Source organism: Mustela nigripes, chromosome 13 (assembly GCF_022355385.1).
Source record: "Mustela nigripes isolate SB6536 chromosome 13, MUSNIG.SB6536, whole genome shotgun sequence".
In the NCBI taxonomy this organism is placed as follows: Eukaryota; Metazoa; Chordata; class Mammalia; order Carnivora; family Mustelidae; genus Mustela; species Mustela nigripes.
Window position 1 is genome coordinate 72,752,020 of NC_081569.1, and position 26,561 is coordinate 72,778,580.

At 45.9% G+C, this 26,561-nt stretch overlaps 1 protein-coding gene across 5 annotated transcripts; it reads right to left on the reverse strand.

The window, feature by feature from the left end:
- Positions 1–1,644: 1,644 nt before the first annotated feature.
- On the reverse strand, positions 1,645–25,021 carry C13H14orf93 (chromosome 13 C14orf93 homolog). Of its 5 annotated transcripts, XM_059372896.1 has the most exons (8): positions 24,881–25,021; positions 23,670–23,754; positions 11,210–12,142; positions 8,390–8,710; positions 4,496–4,557; positions 4,177–4,280; positions 2,953–3,065; positions 1,645–2,688 (listed from the first exon to the last, which is right to left on the reverse strand). In XM_059372896.1, exons 3-8 carry the CDS (start codon positions 11,807–11,809, stop codon positions 2,269–2,271), a joined length of 1,620 nt encoding a protein of 539 aa, XP_059228879.1. In that variant the 5' UTR covers positions 11,810–12,142; positions 23,670–23,754; positions 24,881–25,021; the 3' UTR covers positions 1,645–2,268. The 5 variants fall into 5 exon arrangements, with proteins under 5 accessions (XP_059228879.1, XP_059228878.1, XP_059228882.1 ...); XM_059372895.1 differs by lacking the exons at positions 23,670–23,754; positions 24,881–25,021 and adding an exon at positions 24,126–24,215 and having other exon boundaries at positions 11,210–12,260; XM_059372899.1 differs by lacking the exons at positions 23,670–23,754; positions 24,881–25,021 and adding an exon at positions 24,126–24,190.
- Between the last annotated feature and the right edge of the window lie 1,540 nt (positions 25,022–26,561).

Below are 26,561 nucleotides of genomic sequence, written 5' to 3' on the forward strand. Positions count from 1 at the left end.
CCACAGAGCCTCTTATATTTGGAAACTTTCCCACTTTGGAGTGGGGATGGGAGAGTGAACCTTAGGAAAAGTTGAGAAGCCTTTAAAGGAAGCCCCTGTGGGAGTTGGTGGTGGCAGCAATGGGCCCAGCTGGGACCAACCACCTGTGTTTTCAGGGGATAACAAGAACCAGAGACAAGTGAAGGGGCAGAAGGAGGCACTGAAGGCACGCTCCAGAGTGCTTAGGACCTCAGGGTAACCATTCCATAGTCTTGACTAGAGCTGGGAGCTCCACAGGCCTTGTTCTCCCTCCTCAAGACTTGAATTATGAACTGTGTACACGGATGGCTCCCAGACATTTTTTCTTTTATAAGGAAGCTCTACACCCAGCCTGGGGCTTGAACTCATGACCCTGAGATCGAGAGTTGCATGCTCCATTGACTGGGCCAGCGAGGCACCCCTTAGCCCAGACTTTCTTAGATTTAAAAACTCAGCCGACCGCTAGCATCTCTACTTGGCTGTCTCAAAGGCATACAACACTCTCAACTGACTTCACCTTCCCTGCCTCCCGAAACTGGCTCCTCCAGCATCCCCTGAGGAAACGGCACCATTAAGCACTTAGCTGCTTAAGCCCGAAACAGGAACACCAACCTTCTGCCCTCCTCCCTCCATCTAAGGTCCAACCAACTCTCATCCCCAAGCCTGTCAGTCACCAAATCCTCTCAGTTCAGCTTCTTAAATAACTTCCAAATCTGTCCTCCTCTTACCATCACTTTCTGACCAGCCATTTCCTCTCCTGAGCCACTGCAGAATACCCCCCAACAGCCCCACACCCAGACCTGGGTTTCTCCCTGCCATCCATCTCCTACCGAGGACAAGGGATTCTTCTCAAACACAAAACTGATCATCTCATTTCCCTGCCAGACACCCTTGAATGATTTCTCACTGCCTTCGAACTAGACGAGGTCTGTGTGTCTCTCCAGCTTCTCTATGTACCAGTCCCTCCTCAAACTGTTCTGCAGGACGATGGCAACTCCTCTGTGCTCTCTCTTGCCTCTGGACTTTCGTCCTTGCTATTCCCTTGTTTGGAAGACTCCCGGCCTACCCTTCCCCTCTGGTTCACGTCTCACCATCTTTCAGGTGCCAGTCTAAGCACCACTCTCTGAGAAGATTTTCCAGACCCCCAGAGTAGGTCAGCCAGCCCTGTTGTCTGCTGCCGCTGCCCCTTACACTCCCCCATCATCACCCTTATCACAGTTCATTTCACTGTATACTTAACTGCCTGGCTCCCTGATTAGATAATGAAACCTCTAATCAGCATCTGACCTGCTCCACAGGGTACCCACAACACCTAACACAGTACCTGACACCTAGGAAGTAATCAGTATTTGTTGTATGACCGACTGAACAGAAAGCCATTTTTACTTCACATTCCATTCATCAGGCACAAAGTTTGTATGCAAGTGTGTGTGTGTGTGTGTGTGTGTGCATCCGCGTGTGCACACATTCACACGTGCACGCACACACACACACACACACACACACACACACACACTCACCCCTTCCTTGAAATATAGCTTGGCTGACATGACTAAGAAAATAGCTACAAAGCCCCCTATACCGCTGGGTCACACAGGGGGACAGCAGCTGCCAGTGGGACATGGGAACTCTTTAGGCTTTAATTTCTTCATGTGGAAGATGGGAATAATAAAATCTGCCTTACATAATTCAATAAACAACAGCTATTATATTAGTCTCCCAGTTCCCAAATATGGAGCAGTGCTCAGAAGACTCCAGCCCATGACAGAACTGCCCACCAGGGGGCAGTAGGACCCCGGCCTGGTCCCAGGCTGCAGCCACCGCAGAGCCAGACAAGCAGTCAGGGGGAAGCAGAATGTGCAACCAGGGTAGCTTCCCCGAGATTTCAGTGAAACCAGAAAAAAAACAAAAACAAAAACAACAACCAAAAAAACTCCGTGATGGGGCATATGTCAAGAAGGCCTCATGTTTCTTAGACTCATCCTCCTCCTCTTCTCAGCCCAGGCACCCCGAGGCACTGTGTGTGCTTAGAAATAAGCATTTTCTGGCTTGCCGTTCCCAGGGAGCAGGGAGGTCCCTCTTCTAGGTAAGTTTTTTTTTTTTTTTATCCCACCACAGCTCCCAGCTTCACTTCCATTGGGGACTGTGGTGAGAAGAGAGAGACTGCAGAGGACATCTTGTTATTCTGGGAAGCCCCATTCCTGGGACATGGGGAATGGCAGAATCCAGAGTTATTCTTGGTTACAGATTTCATTCATCCTTTTCCACCTTGATTTCAATGAATGAGTTCAAGTCAGGACAGCAGGTTTTGTGGGGTTGGTCGAAAGATGGGGAGACAGGTCCATTCTCATCACCTCCCTCGTCTTCCTCTTCTTGGAAATGAGGATTATAAAGTTCTGGTGGAAGGAGCTGGGCCTCAGCAGAAGGTAATCGGTCTGAGGGAGGCCCATACACACGGTTGGCTTTAGTGCCATGCTTAGAGTTGGCATCCAGGTGGTAGCAGAGCTCTGTGAGGCGCTGGGCCCGGAACCGGGGAGGCCGGGCCACCCAGACACCTGGCTCATTAAGACTGTCCTCTTCATCTGACATCAGCTCCTCTGTCACATCCTTCCACAGGCGTTGGTCCTCAGGTCCAAAATGCCTCATGATGCTGGATCGGTTGGCAAAAAGCTAAGGAAGGAGCCCAGGGTAGAGACAGGAAGAGAAACAAACTGTGGATTAGATTTGGGAAGAGGGTTCTCGTAGGAAGAAGGCCGTATAAAATCTGTGTCTGAGAGAACCTAGCCCCCAAGTCATCTTAGAACTGCCCCCCCATATCTGCCAACATTCCTGGCTCTCAACCCTATCCTCAGATGCCACGTCCTTTGGCCTGTCCCACTGCAGCTTAGTAGGGTTTAGTGTTTAGTGTCTTGAAAGGAAGGCCTAGAAACCTACCCGGTATCTGCGACTTCGAAGCTTCTTCTCCTCTTTTTCCTTCAGGCCTTTAAAGGGGTTCAGGGAGTTGCGGTACTCACGCCTCTTAGTAAGGAAGTAGGCTACACAGGCTCCTGGCAAGGAGGGAAATGGGAGGGGGCAGAGAGCAGGTCCTCAGCCCTTTTTTTTCTGCCCTAACACTACTGGCTGGGAAGGTGAGAATCACTCTGGAAGGTGGGTTTTCTCACAGACTCATCAGCATCTATTTACTTCTCTTAGGTTTGGCTGTCTCTGCTCACCTCCCCACCCAGCACTGACTCCTCCCATATCTCCCACTGGCACTCAACAAGTCCGAGCTCTGTAGCTTCCTCCCCCAACCTGGGCTTGATCAATCAAACCCATCCCTATTCTACTCTCCCGGTAGTGGATTACCAGCAGTTTTTCAGCAGAAGCTTTCTTAATGCTGCAGGGTTAGCTACGGGCAAATAAGAGAAGAGTAAGGAAAATAGAAAACCCAGGATGTAATATTTAGGGACAAAAGGGCAGGTCTGGATTCTGACTTCCTTTTTGTAATGCCCTATTCAGGCCCTGTGGAAATATCATGCCTGCTGGTGTTAGTCCTTTCCTTCTCTTACTTTCATTTCAAGTGGGATAGGGGAATAAAAAGGCAATTAGAAACAATCCTGGGGTGCCTAGGTGGCTCAGTCGGTTGAGTAATTTGGGCTTAGGTCATGATCTCAGGGTCTTGAGATGGAGCCCGGAGTCAGCTCTATGTTCAGTGGGGACTCTCTCTGCCCTTGCCCTTACTTGCACTCTCTCTCTCTTTCCCCAATAAATATTTAAATAGATAAATAAATATTTAAATTAAATATTTAATTATTAAAATAATTTTTTTTAAAAGAAAGAAAAAGGGGCACTTGGGCAGCTCAGAAGGTCGGCTGACCTTCCAACTTGGTTTTGGCTCAGGTTGTGCTCTCAGTGTCTGGATCAAGCTGTGTTGGGGCTCTGTGCTCAGCGATGAGTCTGTTTGGGATTCTCTCCCTCTCCCCCATCCCACTCAATCTCTCCCTCTCTCTCAAAGAAAGAAACAAAGAGAAACAATCCTGTAAAGGTGTGAGAATAGCCAAAAAAAAATGTTTTTAAGTCCACTATTTTCAAAATTGCTTAAATCACCTCCATTACAACTCTTCTCTGACCAAGAACAGTGAGTGGAAAAAGGATGGGGGTTAATTCAATTTTTCTCACCTTTCAGCTCCTTATCAGTGTAATTGTGGGGACTGGTCACCAGCTCCTGCTTGAGCTTTTCCAGAAGGAACTTCACTACTGAAATATTCCAAGAGGACTTGATGCTGCCACAAAGAAGATCATGAACAAGGCAGTCAGCATTTTAAAAGCCAGACAGAGATTCCTGGCACGAATCAACTTTGAGGTAAACTCCCCCATGACCAAGGACAGGATGCAGGGGGCAACCTTAGCCTCACTGTTACATTGGAGTAACCCTCTACTGCCCTCGGGGGGAAGAGGCAGAATACCCTGTGATTCTTTTCTCTCAAGAGGATCATACCTTTCAGACCCATTGAATCTCTTGTCATTGGTGATGTGGTTATGCACATTGTGGACCAATTTCTAGGGGAAAAAAAAAAAAAAAGATTCAAGCTGGGAGTGGATATGATGAAACCCTCCTCTGTTCCCTAGGCATCATCCCTATGAGGTTCTCTGCCTGAATCCTTCCCATAGGCTGGGCACCATTGCTGGTGCCCCTTCTTAGCCAGAGAGCCTATTCAAGTCAGTATTTCAAATGTCCTCCCTTTTGTGGTCCTTTTCATTTAATTTGTACAAGGACTCGAGGATCATCTCTGGTTTCACTTCTTTTTCTGGGGAATATAATCCACTAGGGGAAAAGGTCTCAGACATTTTCACAAACATAATCCTTCCTGATAACCAGGAGAGAGCAAATATACACCAGGATTACTGCTCATGGACATTCCTTGAGGGCCCCTCTTTTTGCAAACTTTCAAGTTTTCTTTACAGTGTATCTGTATTTATTTTAATCTAAAAATGTCTTGTAATGAGCACCAGATGCTATATGCAACTGATGAATCACTGAACTCTACCTCTGAAAACAACACTACACTATATGTTAATTCATTGAACTTAAATAAAATAAAAATTTTTTAAATGTTTTCTGAATGTCTAAGAAATTCTAATGTCTCATAAAATTGAGGACTCAGGAAAATGCCCTAAGTATACTCCTTTGCACATTACCACAAATCTCAAGGGTACACACACCATGGTCTAAAAAACACAAACCTAAAGTAACAGAAATGTGAAACGCAAAGGATCTTGGAGACCCTATCACCCAATCTCCCAACTTCACATCATTCTATAGGCTTACTTTCAGCTTTGCTTGAATACCTTTAAGAATGGGTTCTCACTATTCTTTCAAGTCCGCTTATTTTACTATTGAACCTCCCTGGTTGTTAAAAAGTTTTGTCTTAGACTCCGAAATCTGGCCAATTTTGCCCCTAATAGCACCTAAAATCTTTGAAGACTCTCATGTACTCCCCAGGTTTTCTATCCGGGCTAAATGTCCCCAAGCTCTTCAGCCATTCCTCATGACACAGTTTCCAGACAGACGCCTCTCAAAACCATCAGGCTCTCTGGCTTGCCAGTGTCCCATGGACAACGTGGCAGTGGGAATGGAATCTAATGCGTCAGTGGAGATCAGGCCAAAGGGAGCATTACTTTGCTGAGTGGCACACTACACTTCTAGGAATGAAACCCAAGATGGCATTACCTTTCTTAGCAATGCCACCCCTATTCCTAAGGTCACAGTTTTCATTCCTAGTGAGCATACAGTCAACTCGAGTCCATTTTTTCACAGGGATTACTATCTATGCCATTCTGCAATTGTTTTGTTTTTTTTTTAAACTTTGATGCAGGACTTTACATTTCTTCCAATTAAATTTAGTTCCAGTGTTTCTGGTGGTATTTTCATCCCAAGCTCCCTAGGTTAGTGGAAATTGCCAGTCCCAAACCAATGGACTCATGTCAGGATGTCAGCTGCAGCTGTGGAGTCCCCAGTTTACCCTTCTGCCTCTAGGACTGACCATATCCATTTAGGAAAGTACCATCAAGTGTTTATGGTTAGGGCCTCCACTCTATAAAAAGGACCGTTATTAAATTAGCTTCATATTTGATATGGTTATTTTACCTCTTCAGAGTCCCAACCTAAGGAATCACAAAAGATAGGTGAATGCTTCAGAAAGAATCTGAAAGTGTTGCAGGAAGAAAAAGGAGAAGAAGGAGGAGGAGGAGAAGAAGAAAAGGAAGGAGGAGGAAGGAAGGGAGGGAGGAAAAAGAAGAAAGGGAGAGGAGGTGCACAGCTTCCAACTCAAGTGGATTGGAAGAGATCAGCTGACAAAAATCAAACCAGGCTTGAAGTGGAAAGGGAAAATACTCTAAGACAATAATAAGTGTTAAGACTGTGAAGGCTGCTGGCTCACCTACCTCCTGAGCGAGCTAAAAATAAATACATTTCCCCAAGGTGTGGCTGGGATCTGCCGCATTCCAAGAAGTCTGTGGTTCCCATTTGGTCCTTTTGGATCCCTAGCAGCAATCCCCAGTGACCCAAGCAGACTGGAGGGATGCCTCTCTGATTCCTTCCCAGAGCTAAAGGCTGGAAGACTAAAGGCCTGCAGCTAACCCTCTCCCTCGAAACCAATCTGGCACAAGTACATTTGAAACCTTCCTCTGGGATGGGCAGGAGAATTCCCTGACTGATCCTCCAGAGCCCTTTCAAGCATCTGTAACAGAGCAGGAGGGGTGAGCACATTGTCCTCCTGTAAGGTCCTCAGTTCCACCCGGCTCTCCAAAAGGCAGGCAGCAGCTAGGCCTCAACCCCAGACCTCTCGCTGGAGGAGGTAGGAAGAATTGGGAGTGGTCAAAAGTCCCATTTTTAAGCAAATTGTAATTATTATGCATTTACTCATGATTTAAACACTATGAAGTTTTGGGAAATCCCTTGCAATCCATTTCTAGGTATATGCTCCATTTCTGTCACTGGCAGCAAGAGTGGCCCTCTTGGGCCAGAAGTTTCAGACAGAAAAACTAAACCCATTCCCTGTTTTTGATAAGTGAGCTATACCTGAACATAACCAAAATTTAAAATGAAGGTTAGAAACCAGCTGATTCTGATTATGAATGGTGTCTTCCTTCCCAGGGAAGGAAAGAAACCTTTAATGTAAAAACAAACCAGAGGAAAGGGAAGGTAAGAGTCAGGAGCCTGTAGACAAGGGAAAAAGAAACAAGAAGTAATGAAAGAAGAATCTTCAGTTAAGATGAAGTTGGTAAGCACAGTACTGGGTGGGCTTCAACATTTATTAATATTGTGACAAGAGGAACAGGGCTACACTGTGATGAGATTTCTGGTGGGTGTGAATGGTGAACTCCCCTCCTATTCAGAACTCTCCAATGACTCTATCAGCCATGAGCCAGAGAAGGGAAATGCCTTATAGTCCATATGAACAGGATCTAGCTAAAGAACACCGCCCCCCCCCCCCCCCCCCCGTTATCAGAAAGATGTCTGGGGATGCAAAGGCGATCCAAGGGACTATGGTCTTGACCCTGGCACAATGGATGTTTTAGGTCGAATCATTGTGGGTGGCTGCCCTGTGCACTGAAGGATGTTTAGGGGTGCTCCCAAAGCTCCAAGCCACTCCCAAGTTTTAGGCCCAACTGATTCAGCCCAGTACCTTCCCTGCCAAGAGCCCTTGGAATCCCTAGACTCACCAAACCTTTTTAACCGAGCTGAGAGATGAGGGGCCCTCTGTGCCCTTGGGCTGTGCCACCTCAGCATTCCTTGGCCATTCTGCCAAGGGGTCCCTTGCTGCTTACCCTGAACACCAGTTATCTGCAGGCTGTTTCCCGTGCTACCCTTCAGTGGTCAGGCCGCTCAATCCTTTAAAGATCTTCCCATCAGGACTATTAGTTCATGGGGAGGAGAGGTGATAGGAAACCCTTCTTTATAAACAGAATATTTCAAGCTATTTGGAAAAGCCTTTCAAAAGTTCCCCAATGGGGCGCCTCGGTGGTTCAGTGGGTTAAAGCCTCTGCCTTCAGCTCAGGTCATGATCCCAGGGTCCTGGGATTGAGCCCCACATACGGCTCCCTGCTACTTCCCCCTGCCCACCCCACCCCCACCCCACCTGTCTCTCTGCCTACTTGTGATCTCTGTCCTTCAAATAAATAATTCTTTTTTTTTTTAAAGTTCCCTGATTAGCAGGGGGCCTGCCCATCCTTAGGGCCATGGACCAGCCTGTCTCCTTGTTTTCCCTCCCCCTCCAGTAGGATCCAGGACACCATTCATTCAATATGGGACATTTAAAATCAACCCACACTTCATTCTTCATTTCTCTCTCCAGACTGAAGAAAAATGTATAGAATTGAGCTCACTCACAGAGAGTACCAGATCCCGCTTGCGCCTGGAGTTCTTCTGCCCACTCCCTCTGGTCCTGCATGGGGAAGCAGTAAACCCTAGAGAGTGTCTCAGCTCCCCTGTTCCCCCAGGGCCTGGCTCTTCCAAGGCACCTTCCAGCGCAGCAGCAGCACTGAGCATGTCCTCGGGGCGGGGTGGTGGCAGCTTGCTTCCATTTTCTGGCCCTGTCTCTGAGGTTGCCCGCTGGATAGCCAGTTGTGTGGCTGGTGAGAGCTGCTTGGCATAAGCAGGGACCAGCACCCGCTGTACTGCACCCTCAGAGGCCACATAATCATCCACCAGCTAAGAACATAAAAAAGAATAGCCCATTAGCCATCCAGGCTTAGGGGAACTCGGTCAACCATCATTCTTTGGCCAAGGATAGTGAATAGAGAGAGCAGAAAGCAGGGGAAATCCAGCACAGTCTTTAATGGTCAACAGCTTGTTTCTCGGGGGCTCCTATGGGAGTGTTGGCAAATATTTCTTAGAAATACATGGCCTCTCGAGTTGAATCGTTACCCACAGGACTGATTACAAGGACAAAGCTTGTTTCTGATGCTCTATTTGTGAGGAATCATCTATGATTTGCTCTTGGGTGTAAGAATCATAGCCAGGCAAGTATTTTGTCTAAAAGGATTGGGGGAGGAAGTGATAAGAAAGGAACATCAAGCAAGAGAAAGAACAAGAAAATAAAATGATAACACAAACAGGAGAAACAGGAGAAAAATGGGAGCAAAGAAGAGAGATATAAAGTCAGAAATTTCAGGGCACCGGGGTGGCTCAGTGGGTTAAACCTCTTCCTTCAGGGTTGTGAATTCAAGCCCCAGGTTGGGTGTGCAGCCTACTTAAAAAAAAAAAAGAAAAGAAAAGAAAAAATAAATAAAATGGGGCACCTGGGTAGCTCAGTGGGTTAAGCCTCTGCCTTCAGCTCAGGTCATGATCTCAGGGTCCTGGGATTGAGCCCCCCCACCCTACTCTCCGCCCCCCCTTGCACTGGGCTCTCTGCCCAGCAGGGAGCCTGCTTTCTCCTTTCTCTGCCTGCCTCTCTGCCTAGTTGAGATCTCTGTCAGGTAAATAAATAAAATCTTAAAAAAAAAAAAAAAGTCAAAAATTTCTAGAGAGGCTGGCCCCAACTGCCCCCCCCCCATTCCCTTCACAGGATCTGTCTGTGCCCCATCTTGATCCTGCTCTGGCCTCACCCGACTGTCATTGTTGTCCTGACATCCACTTGCTGCCTGTGCCCTCACTCAAGGACATACAGGGCAGGGAAAGGAAGGAGGGAGGAAGGAGAGAGAGGGAAGAAAGGAGGGGGGATTTCTGCAGCCAAGAAAACAAAACAGTGAAAGTGGGGGGAAAAAAAACAGAAAGAAGCGGGGGAGGAAGCTGAGATTTATAGACCTGTGAGCTGCTTTCTGCGCTGTGAAATCTAATTCCATCCTGTCGGCTTGGAAGCCTTCTCTGCCTGACAGAACCAAAGCTCAGGGCATCGCCTAGCCTGGTACCTAGTGCCCCCTGCCTCCTCCCACCTCCCTGCAGCTCCCCCATCCAGAGTCCTGGCTGGGCTGAATGGGGCAAGCGGCAGTGGTCGTCACCCACCACATGTCTAGGCCTTCAGGGAGCAGTGACCAGCCACAGGGTGGCACTGGAGGAGGACAGGGGCTTCTACATTCATTTCTCAGATCTAGCAGATGGGCTGGGAGTTTCCTCCCTTCCATCTCCCCTGTGTGCTCTGCTCCTTCTCTCTTTCCTGGGTGTCTGGACCTTGTTGTGCATGAGGGAGGAGGAAAGAGAGGACGTGGGGAGAGGGATCATGGGGGAGGAGAGCTGACAGACCTCCCACTGTCTCTCAAGTGGTGACACATCTGTTACTTTCCCATCTCTGTGATCTCCCTAGTTGCTCCATCTCCTTTTCATACTTCCAAGTGCCACGCTCTGCAGTTTTTACTCCACTCAGCCAGGGTTTTCCTGCTCAGATGGCCCTGAGCAGTAAAGAAACTGAAATATCACAGTGTACTTCTGTGTCTTTTCCTGCTCACAAAATATGCCCGCTTGCTCCCCTTCTTCTCCCGACGATGACATCTCTCTCTTCCCAGGAATTCCCAGCTGTCCACTTCTCATCCTCACGTTTTCCCTTTTCCTCCACCTCTTTCCCACCTTCCCCCACGTTCTCCTGCCCGCCTCAATTCTCTTCCCATTTAGATTCACCTTTCCTCTGTGCTTTTCACTTTCCCTCCTTCCTCAACCCTTCCTCTCCACCTGCCTCCTTCCCTCCCTACCCCTGTCCTTCCATTCCCTTTGTCCTCTCCCTCTCTCCTCCCTCTCCGTCCCTCCCCCGTCCCCTCCCTCTCTCTCCACCTCTGCCTGCCCCCCCTCCATTCCCATCTCTCTGTACTGAATTCCTCTTGGCAGGCGGAGGGCTCGTGATAAAATATGAATGAGCCGTCTGTGCGCGGCAGGCCTCCTCGCCAGGAGAGGCAGAGCCCCTGGAGCAGAGGAGCCAGCTGTGGAGGAGAGGGTGGCACGCAGAGCTCCTGAGGCAGGGGAGGCCACGGCCAGCGCCCCGCACCCCGGAGTCGAGCTCCTGCCATACGGGCTGCGGTGGGGAGCCAGGCACACGAGGGCTGCCTATGCCCGCCGGCAAGGGACGGCCGGGCCTGTCCTGTTTGCGCACAAGTAACCCCCAAAAGCGAGGCTGAAGGCCGGACAGAAGCCAGAGGGAGGCAGAAGGAAGAGGGACAGGACCGGAGAAGCCCTCGGGAGCCACCCCAGGACACGCGCGTCCCGCTCTGCGGCCCTACTCACGGGATTGAGCAGCGGGGCCGCGTCGCCGGCCGCCAGGGGGCACCCCGGGAGCCGCGCGTCTCTCTGCGCGGCCGGGAAGCCCAAGGGCCCGGGCCCCACGGCCGAGGCGGCTCCCACCTGCCACAGCTCCTCGATCACCACCTGCATGCCGCTGCCCACGCTGTCACACTCCTCTTCCGCCGCGGCCGCTGCCTTGCACGTCTCCCCAGGGCTCTCCTTGAGAGGCCCCGGCTCCTCGGGCGGGGAGTCGTGCGCCCGGCTGTCCGCATCCTCGTTGGGGGCAGAGGCTTTCCCTTGCCTCAGTTCACCCACCTCCTCCTGGAGACGTTTCAGCAATTCGTTGTTGGCCCTGGCGAGCCCCAGAGCGGCCTCGGCCAGGCCCACAGCCTTCTCCACCCGCTGGTAGATAATGTGCAGGAGCTGCTCGGAACTCTGAACGGCCAGGCCGTGTCCAGTCACCGTGATGGGGGTGCTGGCGGGAGGGTTCCCGCCTTGGGACCCTGCGCTGCTCGCGCTGGTCTCGCTCTTGCAAGCACAGCAGCAGCATCTGGCCTCGCTGCCACCGGGAGGGGAGAAGAGGATGGTGGCACTGAAGGACATGGCTGATGGCAGCGGGAACAAGTATGCTCACACTGCTGGGTTGCTCAGAAAGGTGTTCCCAGTCGGCCCCACTCGAGGCAGGCGGGAAGCACCAGCCTCTTTGGATTCACTTTCCTGTGTCATGGCAGGTGACCAGAGGAGCCTGGGTACCAGGCGGCGGGCTGGGTGAAGGAGGAGTAGGCAAGCCAGGAAGGAGTACACCTTCCATGGCTGCCTGTCCTCAGCCTGCAGAGAGATGCCTTCTTCTATCTGCAGATCCTGTACTCTCCCAGCACAGCGCGGTGGGGGTCCCAATCACTGCTGACCCAAAGGGTGGTGCCTACACAGGCCTTCCTGATGAATACAGTGTCAAGGGGTAGAAGGTATTCTTCCTGCACCCAAGCATGGAACCCCACCACCACTCCAACCTGAGGAACAGAGGGGTGGGGGACTCAAAAGGACCCACAAGCATCTGGAAAGATGAGAAGATTAAGGAAGAAAATGCAGATCTGTCTTTACCTCCTCCCTGTCTTTGTGGTAGTAACAGTCATTGCCTTTTGTCTCCTTGACATCATTCTTTAAGGAGTTCAAAACCCTTCCCGCAGGTTATCTCAACCACACCGAAGCTCTAGGAAATACACATTACCCCAGGTACACCGAAGAGACATGCAGACGAGTTATAGATCTTTTTCAAGGTCAAGGGAGACAGCAGAATCCAGTTATTGCCACTTTCAATCTAGTGCTTATTTTTTTAACTGATAACCACTTTTTGTTGACATAGAGAATCACGATTCTACCCGCTCTATAATTTTCTTACACATGCATTCAGAGTAAGACTCCTAAGTAAGGAATATGCCGACAGCCCTCAACACGTCACCAACCTCACACGATTCTATCACTGGCGCTTTGGGGATGGGGCAGGGAAAGGAAGGGAAAAGCTGGATCAGAGAATCAAGCTGTGGTGACCACAGGCCAACCAGCCCCTGGCTCTCACATTTGTGCATCTGGGCCTCCAGCCTCTGAAAAGAAATCCAGCTGTTCTGAATCCTACAGCTGGTAGGTCAGAGAAATCACCTCTGAGGCCCCTCATCTCCACTTCTCAAGCTCCTTGACGGAGGGACAAAGCTCAAAAGGCATGTCGAAATAGCTCAGTCCCCACATGACCAGCCCCATCAAAGACAAAACCAGAATATTGATGATAAACCAAAGTGTCTCACTTTTGAATCACCCTAGGTAAGCAACTAAACTACTCTAGGAGAAAAAGAAAAAAGGTATGGGAAGGTTGGACTGTATGACTGAGCACAGTCCAAGGAGCTTCATGTTGTCTTTGCTAAATACTTGATTATAGGGGAAAAAAAAAATCCCTCTGTCTGAAGCTCCCTAAGATAGAATCTTAGGTATATTTACAGTTTCCACAAGAGATACATTTCCATCTTACCCTATAAATGATATCATAACATCACAATTAAAAAAAAGAGGAGGCGGGTAAGAAGATTTTCTATATATTGAGATTTGGGTTTCTTTTTTTTGAATCAGCAATCTCATTTAGTGCCTCTTCGGTACTAAAATGTAAATCTGACCATGCATTTTAATTACATTTGGCTATTAAAGAATAGCCTTTGATTTGCTCTTTCCACCTTTTATACATAAAAACAAACAAACAAAAATGTTTCTGTGCCAGGTTTTGACATGTAAGAACTTCACTCATATCCATTTGCAGCTTCTCTGTCATTAGAGTCACTGGAAGGCAAGCTTAACCTGAAACTAAAGGTTAGAAGAAGGCAGTAAACGAGTCCGGTGTCAGTTTATGGATGAAGCATTTATAAATCCTTTCCCTTCCTAAATAAGGGCCTTCGCTGTTCTTGCCGGGTTTTTAACCAACACCATGCAAGGAGTGTCACCTGAAACACAGCTGTTGTGAGAAAAAGACAGTTATGTAGAAGATAAGATACAAATGGTTGCCAGCTGGGTTCAGTATTTGTAAAATCAGATACTAAGACGCATCAGGTTGGCACACTGGGTGGGGTACCCCTTCTGGTACCAAAATGACAAAAGCTACATTCTTGCCCCAAACACTTACTCTTTCTTGCAAGTGCCTTAACCCCTGCCAGTGCTGTGCCTGCCTCAAGCCCTTCCCCTCCCCCTTGAATGGTCATTCCCAGATCATCAATCCAAAACAGCACTGAACTGGAAGTATTAAAAAAAAAAAAAGAAAAAAAAAAGAAAGAAAGAAAGAAAAGAAAAAAGGAAAAAATATATGTATTTCTCATCCTGCTCCACTACTTAACAGCTGTGTGAACTTGGAAAAATGATTCCCTCTTCTGAGCCCCAGCGCTCTCCTCTGCCAACTTGGGAGTGTTTTGGTGACGACTACACATATGTAATGTAGGTAAGGCACCTACAGAGTGCTGGCATGCAGTCCGTGCCCCGTAAATAGCAGCTGGATGGTAGGATGATTATTCCCAAAATATTTTGTGTTCCATCCTGGAGCTCCATCCTGATTTCCTAATCTTGGAAAAAAAAAAAAAATGCTGTGCCTTGAAATGGAACTTGAGGGATTTTCCCCCTAAATTTAATAACAAATTTCTAAGCAACAATAAATTCAAGTCTACAAAGATGCATGTATGCATATAAAAACTCCTATGGTATACATTAGAGAGGGAATTAAGAAAACAAAGTATTTGCAATTTGCTTAGTCTCATGAACCGGCTTTAGACTGGGGATAATATACAACTTTGCTAGCTTTTAAAGATATATTTTCATATGTGTGTTGACATAAAAAAAAATCATGATTTGGGGTGCCTGAAAGGCTCAGTCGGTTAAGCGTCCGACTCTTGATTTCAGTTCAGGTCATGATCTCAGGGTTGAGAGATTGAGCCCCACATTGGGCTAGGGGCTAGGTATGGAGCCTGCTTTTAAGAATCACTCCCTCCCTCTCCCTTTGCCCCTCCCCCATCCCAAATTATAATTCTACTGTCTCTAATTTTTTTCCTCAATTTCTTTCTGCTTTTCTATTTTGTATATTAACCTAACTACGTCTGGGTCATCTGGGTGGCTCAGTCAGTTAAGCGTCTGCCTTTTTGGCTCAGATCACACTCTCAGGGTCTTGCAATCGAACCCTGTGAGGTTCCCTGCTCAGCAAGGAGTCTGCTTCTCTCTCTCTCTTTGCCCTTCTCCCCAACTTGTGCTCTCTCTCTCAAATAAATAAATAAAATCTAAAAAAAAACCACCTATGGTCATTTTATTTATTTATTTTTCATTATTATTATTTGGGGTAAGGGGCAGAACGAGAGAGAGAATCTTAAGCAGGCTCCATGCCCAGCACAGAGCCTGACGTGGGGCTCAATCTTGCAACTCTGAGATCATGACCTAAGCTAAAATCAAGAGTCAGACGCTTAACTGACTGAGCCACTCAGGTGCCCCTAACTATGTCTATTTTAGAATGTCACATTCAGAGCAATAATTGGTGTCTATATAAACTCAGTACAGTGCACTATAGCACAATGGGTATTCAAACAACCCTTACTCGGTTTCTGTGGACATTCCTGATGACTTAATTTTCCTGGCTCCTGTATTTCCTTAAGCTCTAAGACACTGAAATGAAAGGACAAGGAAAGAAAGGAAAGCCAGCAAGTAATGAAGGAATATTTCACATTATAATATTTCCTAACCAGATAACAATCTAAATGCTGGATAAGTTGGATTAAAAACAAAACACACACATTTCATTAACTACATACATCCCTATTACAGAAAAACAAGTTGAAAAAAAAAAAGTTTCTAAAAATTCTCTATGCAAGGCCATGCTGAAGGATGAGTCACCAAAATGGATTGCCACCACCAAATACTCAAATGAAGGGAAGACAAAGTCCCTACATGCAAAATGAAAAAGCTTACAGCATATGTGAGAATGCAAAAAGCTTACAGCATATGTGAGAATGGAATGTCTAAGAAACAAAACAGAATATACACAAGTGCCTAAAAATATGGGTGCAGACAAAAATTCTTGAGGAGACAGTTCAAAATACTGGAGAGATCAACAAAACGAATCATATGAGAAAGGGGTCTTACAGAAGAAGAACCTCCAACCAAGCCTTGGACAATGTATAAAAGGAACTGGTAGGGTGGGAAGACGTGAGAGATGAGAGGAAAAACAAACATTATAGGAATTTACGCTGTATGTGTGTGAGGTCAGAGCAAAGGTATGGAAAGCTGACACAGGACTCTGAAAGCCATGTTAAGGAAACTCCAAGAGTAGGGGTGAGAAAACTATTTCCTATAAAGGACCAGACAGAGTGATTTTGGCTTTGCAAGTCATGTGGTTGCTGTCATAACTACTTAACTCTGCCATTGTGGCACAATGCAGCCATGGATAATACATAAACATGACAAGACATAAACAATGACTGTGTTCTAATAAAATCTATTTATAAACACAGAAATGTCATAAGATATTATATTTAACACTTACATTAAAAAATATAAAAGCCATTCTTAGGTCATGGGCCATACAAAAACAGACGGCAGGCCAGACTTAGCCTATGGATGGCAATTTGCTGACCCTTGTCTTAGACACCTAAAGTGGAAGGGTTAGATAGTATTAGGAGACTCTTCAAACCGGAAGTGAGTTGAGAATGAGGGTTGTGGATATGAAGGTTCAACATTCTGACAGAAAACCTGATAATTTTTTTTTAAAGATTCCATTTATTTATTTGAGAGAGAGACCGTGAGAGAGAGCAGGAGAGGGAAGAAGGTCAGAGGGAGAAGCAGACTCCCTGTGGAGCTGGGAGCCCGATGCGGGACTGGATCCCAGGACTCCAGGATCATGACCTGAGCTGAAGGCAGTTGCCCAACCAACTGAGCCACCCAGGCACCCAATATTTTTTTACTTAATAAATGCGGGGCACAGAAATACTGGCAAAGACAACTTCAAGATCAACCTGAGGGTCAGCAGATGGTACCAATAACAGAATGACAGAAATGAAAATGTTGAGGTGGCTCAATTGGTTGGGCATCCCAGTCTTAGTTTTGGCTCAGGTCATGATTTGGGTTGTGGGATCACCCCCACATCAGGTTCTGTGCTCAAAGAATCTTGCCTGAGAGTCTCTCCTCTCCCGCTGCCTCCCACCCTGCCAACCCGCTGACGTGTGTACATGCGCACATACTCTCTCTTACATAAACCTTAAAAAAAAATAAAGAAAGAAATGAAGACATTGAGAGGAGGCACCATCATGTTAGAAAAGATGTGTGTGTATATATGTATGTATGTATTTATTATTTTTTTAGTGAGCTCTACGCCCAACTTGGTACTCAAACTCACCACCCCGAGATCAAGAGTCACATGTTCTATCAACTGAGCTAGCAAGGCACCCCAGATGTGTATTTACTTGACAAGTTAAATTTCAAACTGATAGCAACATCTTTAAATGGATGTCCTACCAGCAACTGACTAGGACCGAAAACAAAACAAAACAAACGAAAAACCACAAGGAAGGTCACGGCTGGAATGCAGATTTAGAATCTTTAGCTGGAGGGTGGTAGTTGAACCTGAGAGTGAATGCATTCTCCACAGAGTAAAGATAAAGTGTGAAATGTAAAGGCCAAAGACAGCGCTTAAAGCCAACCTGTGCAAGAGGCTTCATTAAAAGAGAAGAATGGTCAGTGAGGTGAGAGAAAAAGTGTTATGAAAGCCAATGCAGAAAGAATTTCAAGAATGTGGATCTAATCAACTGTGACAGGTGCAGCAGAATGACTAAAGAGGATGAAAATTAAGGAGATACATTTTATTTGTCTGTGATGGTCATTGGTCATGACCAGAGCGGTAATTTTTCAGTGAAAGTAATACAAAGCAGTAGGTGAAAGAAAAATTGATGGACAGAAAATGCAAACAAGACATGAAATTAAGTTTTCTAGAGTTTAGTTATGAAAGGAAGGAAGGAAATAAAAAGGAAGTCAGAAGAGGCTCTAGAACTTCACTATTTACAAAGCAGAAAGAAAAAGGTCAGTGATTTCTGTGCCATTAACCACAGCAACGTTTTTCTAGATATATCTCCTGAGGCAAGGGAAACAAAAACAACAATAAACTATTGGGGAGTGCCTGAGTGGCTCCGTCCGTTAAGTGGCTTGGCTCAAGCCTTGATCTCAGGGTGGTGAGACAGAACCCCAGGTCAGGCTTTGCACTGGGTGTAGACCCTGCTTAAAATTCTCTCTTTCGGAGCACCTGGCTGGCTAAGTTGGTTAAGCAACTGCGTTCAGCTCAGGTCATGATCCCAGAGTCCCTGGATAGAGTCCCGCATCGGGCTCCCTGCTCAGCGAGGAGTCTGCTTCTCCCTCTGACCTTCTCCCCTCTCATGCGTGCTGTCTCTCTGTCAAATAAATAAATAAAATCTTTAAAAAAATTTTTTTTCTTTCCCCTTGCCTCCCCTCCCCCCAAAAACAAACAATAACAGGACTACATCAAAACAAAAAACTTCTGCACAGCAAAGGAAACAGTCAACAAAACTCAGACAACCTACTGAATGACAGAAGATATTTGCACATGACATATTCAATAAAGGTACCCAAAATTAAAGAAGTTATATAACTCAACACAAAAAAAACCAAATAATCTAATTTAAATATGGCAGAAGACGTGAAGAGACATTTCTCCAAAGAAGACAGTCAGACGGATAGCCAAAAGACACATGGAAAGATGCTCAACATCACTCATCAGGGAAATGCAAATCAAAACCACAATGAGGTATCATCTCACACCCCTCAGAATGACTATAAAAAACACAAGAAACAACAAGTGCTGGTGAAGATGTGGAGGAAAAGGAACTCTGTGCACTGTTGTTAGGAATGCAAATTGGTGCAGCCACTCTGGAAAACTGTATGGAGGTTCCTCAATAAATTAAGAATAGAACTACCAACGGTACCTGGCTGCCTGTCAGTACAGCATATGACTCTTGATCTCAGGGTTGTGAATTCGAGCCCCAGGTTGGGTGTGCAGCCTACTTAAAAAAAAAAAGAAAGAAAGAAAGAAAGAAAAGTAAAGAAAAATAAATAAAATGGGGCGCCTGGGTGGCTCAGTGGGTTAAGCCTCTCTGCCTTCAGCTTAGATCTCAGAATCCTGGGATTGAGCCCAGCATTGGGCTCTGCTCAGCAAGGAGCCTGCTTCCCCCCCATTCTCTCTGCCCGCCTCTCTATAAATAAATAAAATCTTTTAAAAATAAAATAAAATGGGGGCGCTTGGGTGGCTCAGGTGGTTAATCCTCTGCCTTCAGCTCAGGTCATAATCTCAGGGTCCTGGGATTGAGCCCCGCACTGGGCTCTCTGCTCGGCAGGAAGCCTGCTTCCCATCTTCTCTCTCTGCCCGCCTCTCTGCCTCCTTGTGACCTCTGTCTGTCAAATACATAAAAACTTTAAAAAATGAAACGAAAAGAAGGACAACAAGACTTAAAAAGAAGGCGGCTGTGAGAAAGTAAAAGATGAAGATATTAGAAAAGAATTAGTTTTCTTCTAGGAAGGATCCTCCCAATGTGAGAAGGAAGGAAGAGTAACTTTTCCCTAAAACTACAGAGAAGAAAAATGAATACAGAGCAAAGATTCATTGAGGTGGAGAGAGGAAGACAAAGAGATACAGTATTAAGACTCTCTTTTTACTTAGAGGCAGATTTTCCTCAGTATGAATAATCCAAATTGATAATAGAACTTTACTATAAACAGTACAGCATTATCTGTTGTTACAAACCTGTTAAATCCTTTCCTAATGCTTCCAAACTAACATAATTAATTATTCTTGCTTTTTTCCAGCACTGGCTTATGGTTCTAGAGCCCATTTAACACTGTCAATATTATTAAGGTACATAAACTTTATTCTGATATCTTTATTTTAGTTCTCAAAATGTATAACTTTAATTCAATAACACATGAAGCCATTCATGCACTGTTTGGCAAACCAATGGTTAACTATAGTAAATTATGTGGGCAGTGTCTAAACCATCATTCTCAAACATTTTAATACAGTCAACTTTTGCAACTCAGACTGCTAATTTATTTGCAAGCCAAGAATTCATATTTTCATTCCAGAAAGGAAAAAAGAAAAGGAATAAACTAAGGTTGACCACCACAGAATAATATACAAGTCTTTTGCAAAATGCTATCAACTTTTAGAATTGAGTTTTAAGAAAAAGATCTTTACTCTTTTGATGAGTTGCCAACACAAAGTGATGGCAGCTGGCAAACTAAAGTTTGCATAAAATACATGTTTGGGGTTCATTCAGTGTTGGTTTAATTTTAACACATGTGAAAGGGGCCCAGAAAATGTACTTTCCAATAATTTTGGTATTTTCTTCATAAATATTTAGATAAAAAAGAAAGAAAACCCATCTTCTTTAGACAGTTCAGGGTGAGAGTGTCCATAATCTTAACTACCTCTTTCCTCCCCAGTCACATGTATTTGTGGTAGAACTAAATATATCATCCTCGTGGCAGCTCCCTTGCTTGCTTTCAACCCATTCTGAGTTTGAATTTTCTGCATGACTGAGTTCACCTCCAAACTATGAAAAATAAAAGTTTCCTCACTCTTTAATAGATGTGTATGATATGGTATCACTCTGATGATGTATGTCTTTGTAATGGGCCCTTGACTCATTCAGGGTCAGGCTAGCGGTGGACTTCCTTAAATGTGATTACCAAAGCACAGCAATTCATACCGTAATTTTCATTTTAAGAAATAAAAGGAAAATGGCCACTCAAAGCTCCAAAGTGCTGGTCAGCCCAGCTCCTCCACTTGGAGGTGCAATACGGCTCACCTGTTCCTATCAAAAAAGAGCCCTTTCATCACACCAGAGCAAGAAAGCAAATACCATAAAATATTACTTTACTACATTTTGAAAGATCGACCCATCTACTGTTTTGCAGAGAAAGTCTAGAACCTAATTTTCAGAGGTTAAAAAAGACAGAGAGATGTAGACCTAAGGGGAGAATAAGATTCTAAGAAAAGGCTTCCCCTAATCCAAAGATTCCAAGTATACTTGTAGAGTGGTTTAAGAGTTTTTAGCCTAGCGCCACAGTCTTTTTTATTTACATGTGTTAAAAATGCAACTGGCTAAAATTAAAATTCTCGGTTTAAGATTTCCGTAGAAATGTGTCTGACACAAAGGACAAGTCCTGAATTTCTGGATCAACTGAAAAATGAAAAGCTAGCTCCTAAAGCCACATCATGCGCCCTGCGAGCCCTCGGTAAATGTTAGTGGATTAAATATTAGTCAGAGATGACAGGTGGGCACCGGGGACAGCAGAACCATTTCCGACACTGGGAGAACAGAGCTCGAGCACTGCCCTCGGGTCAGGCCGCACGGGTGAGGGCGACTCGCCTTTGAGCCTCACCGCAGAGTGGCCTGGGGGTTCCGGGGAAAGGGGTGTAGGAGCAAACAGCCCCGTGGCCCGATCGGGGATCTCGCCGGGTCACCGTGGGTAGACTCGTGGCCGCAAAAGCTCTGCGGACTTGGGCGGAGAGCCACCGGGAACTTTCCGCTGCGGCCCGGCTCTGGCAGCCCTACAGGTGTTCCGTCACTGCCGGTGTTCCACCTCGTGTGCCCCGCGCCGCGGCTCCAGCTGACTCAGCGGCGCCTACACGAACGCGCGGCCCGGCTGAGGCAGACTGCGGCGCCGGCCCGTGTACCCCGCCAGCGCGCGCTCGCGGGGAGGCACCGCCCAGCCTGTCCTCTGGCTCCCGGTGATTGGCGACTGGACGACGGGGGAAGCAGGGCCGGGGAGGTTATTGGCTGCAATCCACAATCACTCAACGAGCCAGGGAAAGGAGGGGCCACTTCAGGGAGGGACACGACTGCGAAGCTTTCTCAAGGCCATGAGGCGCCATCTTTGGCTTGTTTTGTTTTGTTTACTTGGGTTTGTTCGTCGCTGCTTAGAAAGCTGCGTGTACACGATTATAAATTCAGTGCTACTAACAGGCTTCATACATTTGGTGATGGAAGGATTTTAATTCCTGTCGGCCTTGGTTACGGATCTTTCAGATACCACTAGCAAAAGTGGGAAGTTCCCCTTAGTTCAAAGTTTTCATCACTAGGAGCCCAGGGATTCCCAGTCAACCGAGTTTAGCTGTGCTTTGGTAGGAAGGCCAAGCCAACGATACATTCGTGGGACTCAATGCAAGGACACCAGGCATGAGCCTAGGTTCCTAGTAAAAATCAAATAGCAAGTCAGAAGCTTGGGTTGTGTACCTCTCTGGGACAAGCTCTCTCTCCCGGGAAGCTAAAAAGTGATGACCTGCAGTGATGTGGAAAAGAATGAGAACAAAACTCCATTAAAAATTCCCAGCACTGCTGCCACCAAAAGAGTCATTGGAATCTGACTAGATTTCAGAGATTTGCATGCAGGTCTAAACTTGTGGAATGATCCACATTTGAGACAGTATTTATTAAGTACTGATCTGGCTTGCATTGTTAGGAAATAAAAATAACACCCAGTACAAGGGAGAAGCCCAGAGAGCCCACAGAGGGCCACTTTCATTATAATGAATTTCAAGACCTGGGACAAGTAATTCTAAAGCTGTTGTTTAGGCGCCCTAAATCCTACCCGAAACTGAGTAGGGCTCTGGCTGAGGAATGGAAATGTATTTCCATCCTCCTACAGAAGCTTTGATGTAATTAAATTTGAACTCTACGGTAGATTCTTTTAAATATCCTGATTGCTGCTTCACTGGTGACATTCCAGTTTCTCCCTCATCATCCTATATACTTCCTATGCTTTCGCTCCAATCTGTGAATACAGATTTGAATATATTTTCCCTATGACTCCTCATAGGAGACAGTGGCTTAGTAACAGAATGAAGTGAGATGAAGGCTCCTGAGACGAAGGCTCATGTAACAGGAGGCTTTGCTCTGAGCTTGTTCTGTCCTCCTCTTCTTACCCTTTTCTCTGTGACTCTTAGACCTGGGGAGAAGGCTACTCAATCCAAAAATGCAACACGATAACCACAATGCATTTCTTATCCCCCTCCTATATATTATTTGCCTTTGCCTCCTCTTTGCCCCTCTCCCATCACAACCACCATGAATGGTTTTTGAGATCTGGACTTGACTGGATTATTTTCCTGACACTTTGCCAGCTGTGGAGCTTTTCGAACAAATCCCAACCTATAAACGACCATTTTGTCAAAAAGCCAAGAGAGAACGTCCCTTCTGAACACACCAACCAAACCACACATAAAGGCCAAAATATACACAGCTGTACATTTAAGAACGTGAGACAATAAAAAGCAAAACCACTTAAGGCAAAACAGTCACTAAAGAAGGCTTCGAACCACAGATTCAATAAATTGCCTACCCTTATTTGCCACATGGACTATATACTCCCTGGGAATTATTCAATTATTCACTAATCTGGTACTTTAAAAGAGGAGGAGAAAAATACAGTAAATGCACATAAAATGAAAGTGCCTAAGTATGCTGAGCATAGGATTTTCTAAGCTCTAATTTGCACACGAAATCCTATTTGGATCACATTTGGGAACACAACAGAAAAAAAAAATCACAGCCTAATAAGGGCTACTTTGCACACATAAAATCAAAGGTAATCTCTTTCGAAAACAAAATCTGATATGGCACATATACACATACTGTACATATACACAAAGCACAAAACCCCAAGATAAATCTTTATAAAATCAATTGCTTCAAAACACACACAAACACACACACGCACACAATGTCTTCATGAAAATGTAAGACACATTTGTAAGAAGGGCTTTGCCCACCTCCCCGGGGAGGTGAGTGTCTCAATTATAATATCCAAACATTTTAACCTATTGGCCTTGGACAATTGCCACATTCAAGCCACTTGGTTTTGGTTCTGGAGGAGGGTGTGTAAAACGCACGCAAACAGCTTTGTGAGGGAGTCTCAATTCTCCGCTTCTTTCGACGTTGCCCGTGGCAGAAATATACATTATCCCTTCACCCCGCCTAAAAAAAAAAAGAAAAAAGAAAAAGAAAAAAAGAAAAAAAAATCTATACTCCCCAAGCAGCTAAATTTCTTAAATACCTCAACCACAAAAATTTACCAGTTCTTAAACTGTGAAAACAAAAAGAAAAAAACTATAAATTTGGCTGTAAATAGTTGTACACGGTCATCCTGCTTCTCAACTTCTTGGTATATTTAAAACCTTGACCAGGAAAAAAGAAAGAGGAAGAGAGACAGAAAAAGAAACGGGGGAAAGCACAAATTCCCCTTAGCAACAGTTTCCGCACCCCAGCACTGCCACAGATCTCTATTTTTAAAAATTTTGAAAACACACACAAGATTAAGGAGGGGGAAAAAAATGGAAAAAGGATACCCGAAGGTCGTATGGCTCTTTGTATTCGTGTGTGTGCAAAAAGGAGGACTCGCGGCGCCGGAGCCGGCAAGCCCCGCCCCTCCCCCGACGCCCTCCCGGATTGGCCGCGGGCGGCCGCGGGGGCGCCCCGCCCGCGAGCACACGCGCCGCGCCCGAGGCCGGGTTCCCAGGGGGCCCCTGAGGGCCCCGCGACCCCCGACCCCGACGCCCACCCGGCTGGACCCTCGCCGTGGGTTCTCATCTATCCCCTTCCCCACCTCTGTCGCTTTCCTTTCACTTTCTCTCCCTCCTCACCCTTTCCCATCGTCCTTTCTCAGTGAAACGAGACCCCCCCCCCCCCCCCCCCCCCCGCATCAATACGAATAACAGTTCAGTGAGCAAGCTCCTTCTGACAATTTGCTAAACTTGGTTAGCTAGCTAGTCAGTAAAATTCCAGACTGGAATTAGGCATCAAGGACTTGGTGCGTCGGCTGATTTCCAGGTAGAACGTCCCTGGGTCGTGTCTGTCGCTTGACACTCCCACCTTTAAGGGAAGGAACATTTCAAGCAAGGTGAAGGACAAAATAGACTTTGGCGTTGCTTTTGCTCAGCCTGAGTCTCCAGTTTTTCTCAGCTGGCTAAAATAGCATTCCCAGGAACCTAAAATGGCTCCCCTTTACCTCTTGCATGAGGACCTTGTGGCCTGTACTTGAACGTTAAACCGCCCGCACTCTGGCCCCACACCCTTGTTCCTTCTTGGTTCCCACTGTCCTCACCTTTTCAACCCCGAATTATTCCTTTGCTCAAGTGCTCCTGTCTGCGTGGAATAATGCCTGTTTCCTCTTCTCTGACTAGTCAGTTTTTACCCATTCTTCAGCTATTTCAGTCAGCGCAGGCCACTTCCTTCTCTCCTGTCGGCATCAACCTCAGGCTTTCTCGGGTTAGCAGCCCTTAACCTTGATTGTTTCACATACTTGAGTGATTTCACACTAGTAAGCTGTCTGAGATTAGAGATGGTATCTTAAACTTCTTTTTCCATTCAGGAACTGGTTGTTTTTGTTGTTGTTTGATTCTTACTTCAGCAGCTAGCATAACTGTAGACATTTGGTAAGCACTGGGAAAAAAATCATTTATAATTAAATGAGTGAATTTTTTTCTAGACTAAGACACAATTTTTGAAACTCAGACCCCACAACAAGAATGTGCCTTCTCCAGTAATGGTTCATGGGCACTTACTGTGCAAGAGTTGTTCTGAACACTTCACAAATATTAATTTATTTAATCTCCTCAGTGATGGGGAGGATATTATGTTTCCCCCCACTTCATGATGTATCTTTCTCTCTTATTTTGTTTTATTTTGAGTAAGCTCCACTCCCAACAGGGGTCTTGAACTCATGATGCTGAGATTAGAAGTTGCATGCTGTACCCACTGAGCCAGCCAGGCACACCTATCCCCATTTTATATTCGAGACTCAAGTACAGAGAGGTATAGAGATCTTTCTCAACCTACAGTGGGGTTACTTCCCGATGAACCTAAGTTGAAAACATTAAGTTGGAAGTGATTTTAATACACCTAACCTGAGCTTTATACCTTAAAATTGCCTGGAACGCTTACATTAGCCTATAGTTGGGCAATATCATCTAACACAAGCCCATCTTATAATAAGGAGTTGACTATCTCATGGAATTTATTGAACACTGTACCAAAAGTGAAAAACAGAATGGTTGTAAGTGTATTGGTTGTTTATCTTTGCGATAGCGTGGCTGCCTGGGAGCTGTGGCTCACTGCCTCTGCCCAGCATCATGAGAGAGTATCCTACTGCTTATCACTAGCCCCAGACAAGAGCCAAATTCAAAACTCCAAGTATGGTTTCTACAAAATTTGTATCACTTTAACACCAGTGTAAAGTAAAAAAAGTCCTAAGTCAGGGAGGACACCTGGGTGGCTCAGTCAGTTAAGCATCTGTCTTTGTATCATGTCATGATCCCAGGGTATACTGGTATATATATCTCTCCTTGCTCAGCAGGGATCCTGCTTCTCCCTCTACCTGTCAGTCTCCCTGCTTGTGTTCCCTCTCTCTTTGTCTCTGACCAATAAATTAATTAAAAAAAAATACTAAGTCAGGGGCCATCTGTAATAAGTGACTAAGGTTATACAGGTATAAGAGGTAGACCTGAGATTCGAACCCAGTAAATCTAGTTCCATAGCCCAGGTTCTTTTTTTTTTTTTTTTTAATTTTTTTTTAAAGATTTTATTTATTTATTTGACAGATAGAGTACAAGTAGGCAGAGCAGCAGGCAGAAGGAGAGGGAGAAGCAGATTCCCCGCTGAGCAGAGAGCCTGATGAGGGGCTTGATCCCAGGACCCTGAAACCATGACCCAAGCGGAAGGCAGCCGCTTAACCGACTGAGCCACCCAGGTGCCCCAATAGCCCGAGTTCTTAATCATTATGCCTC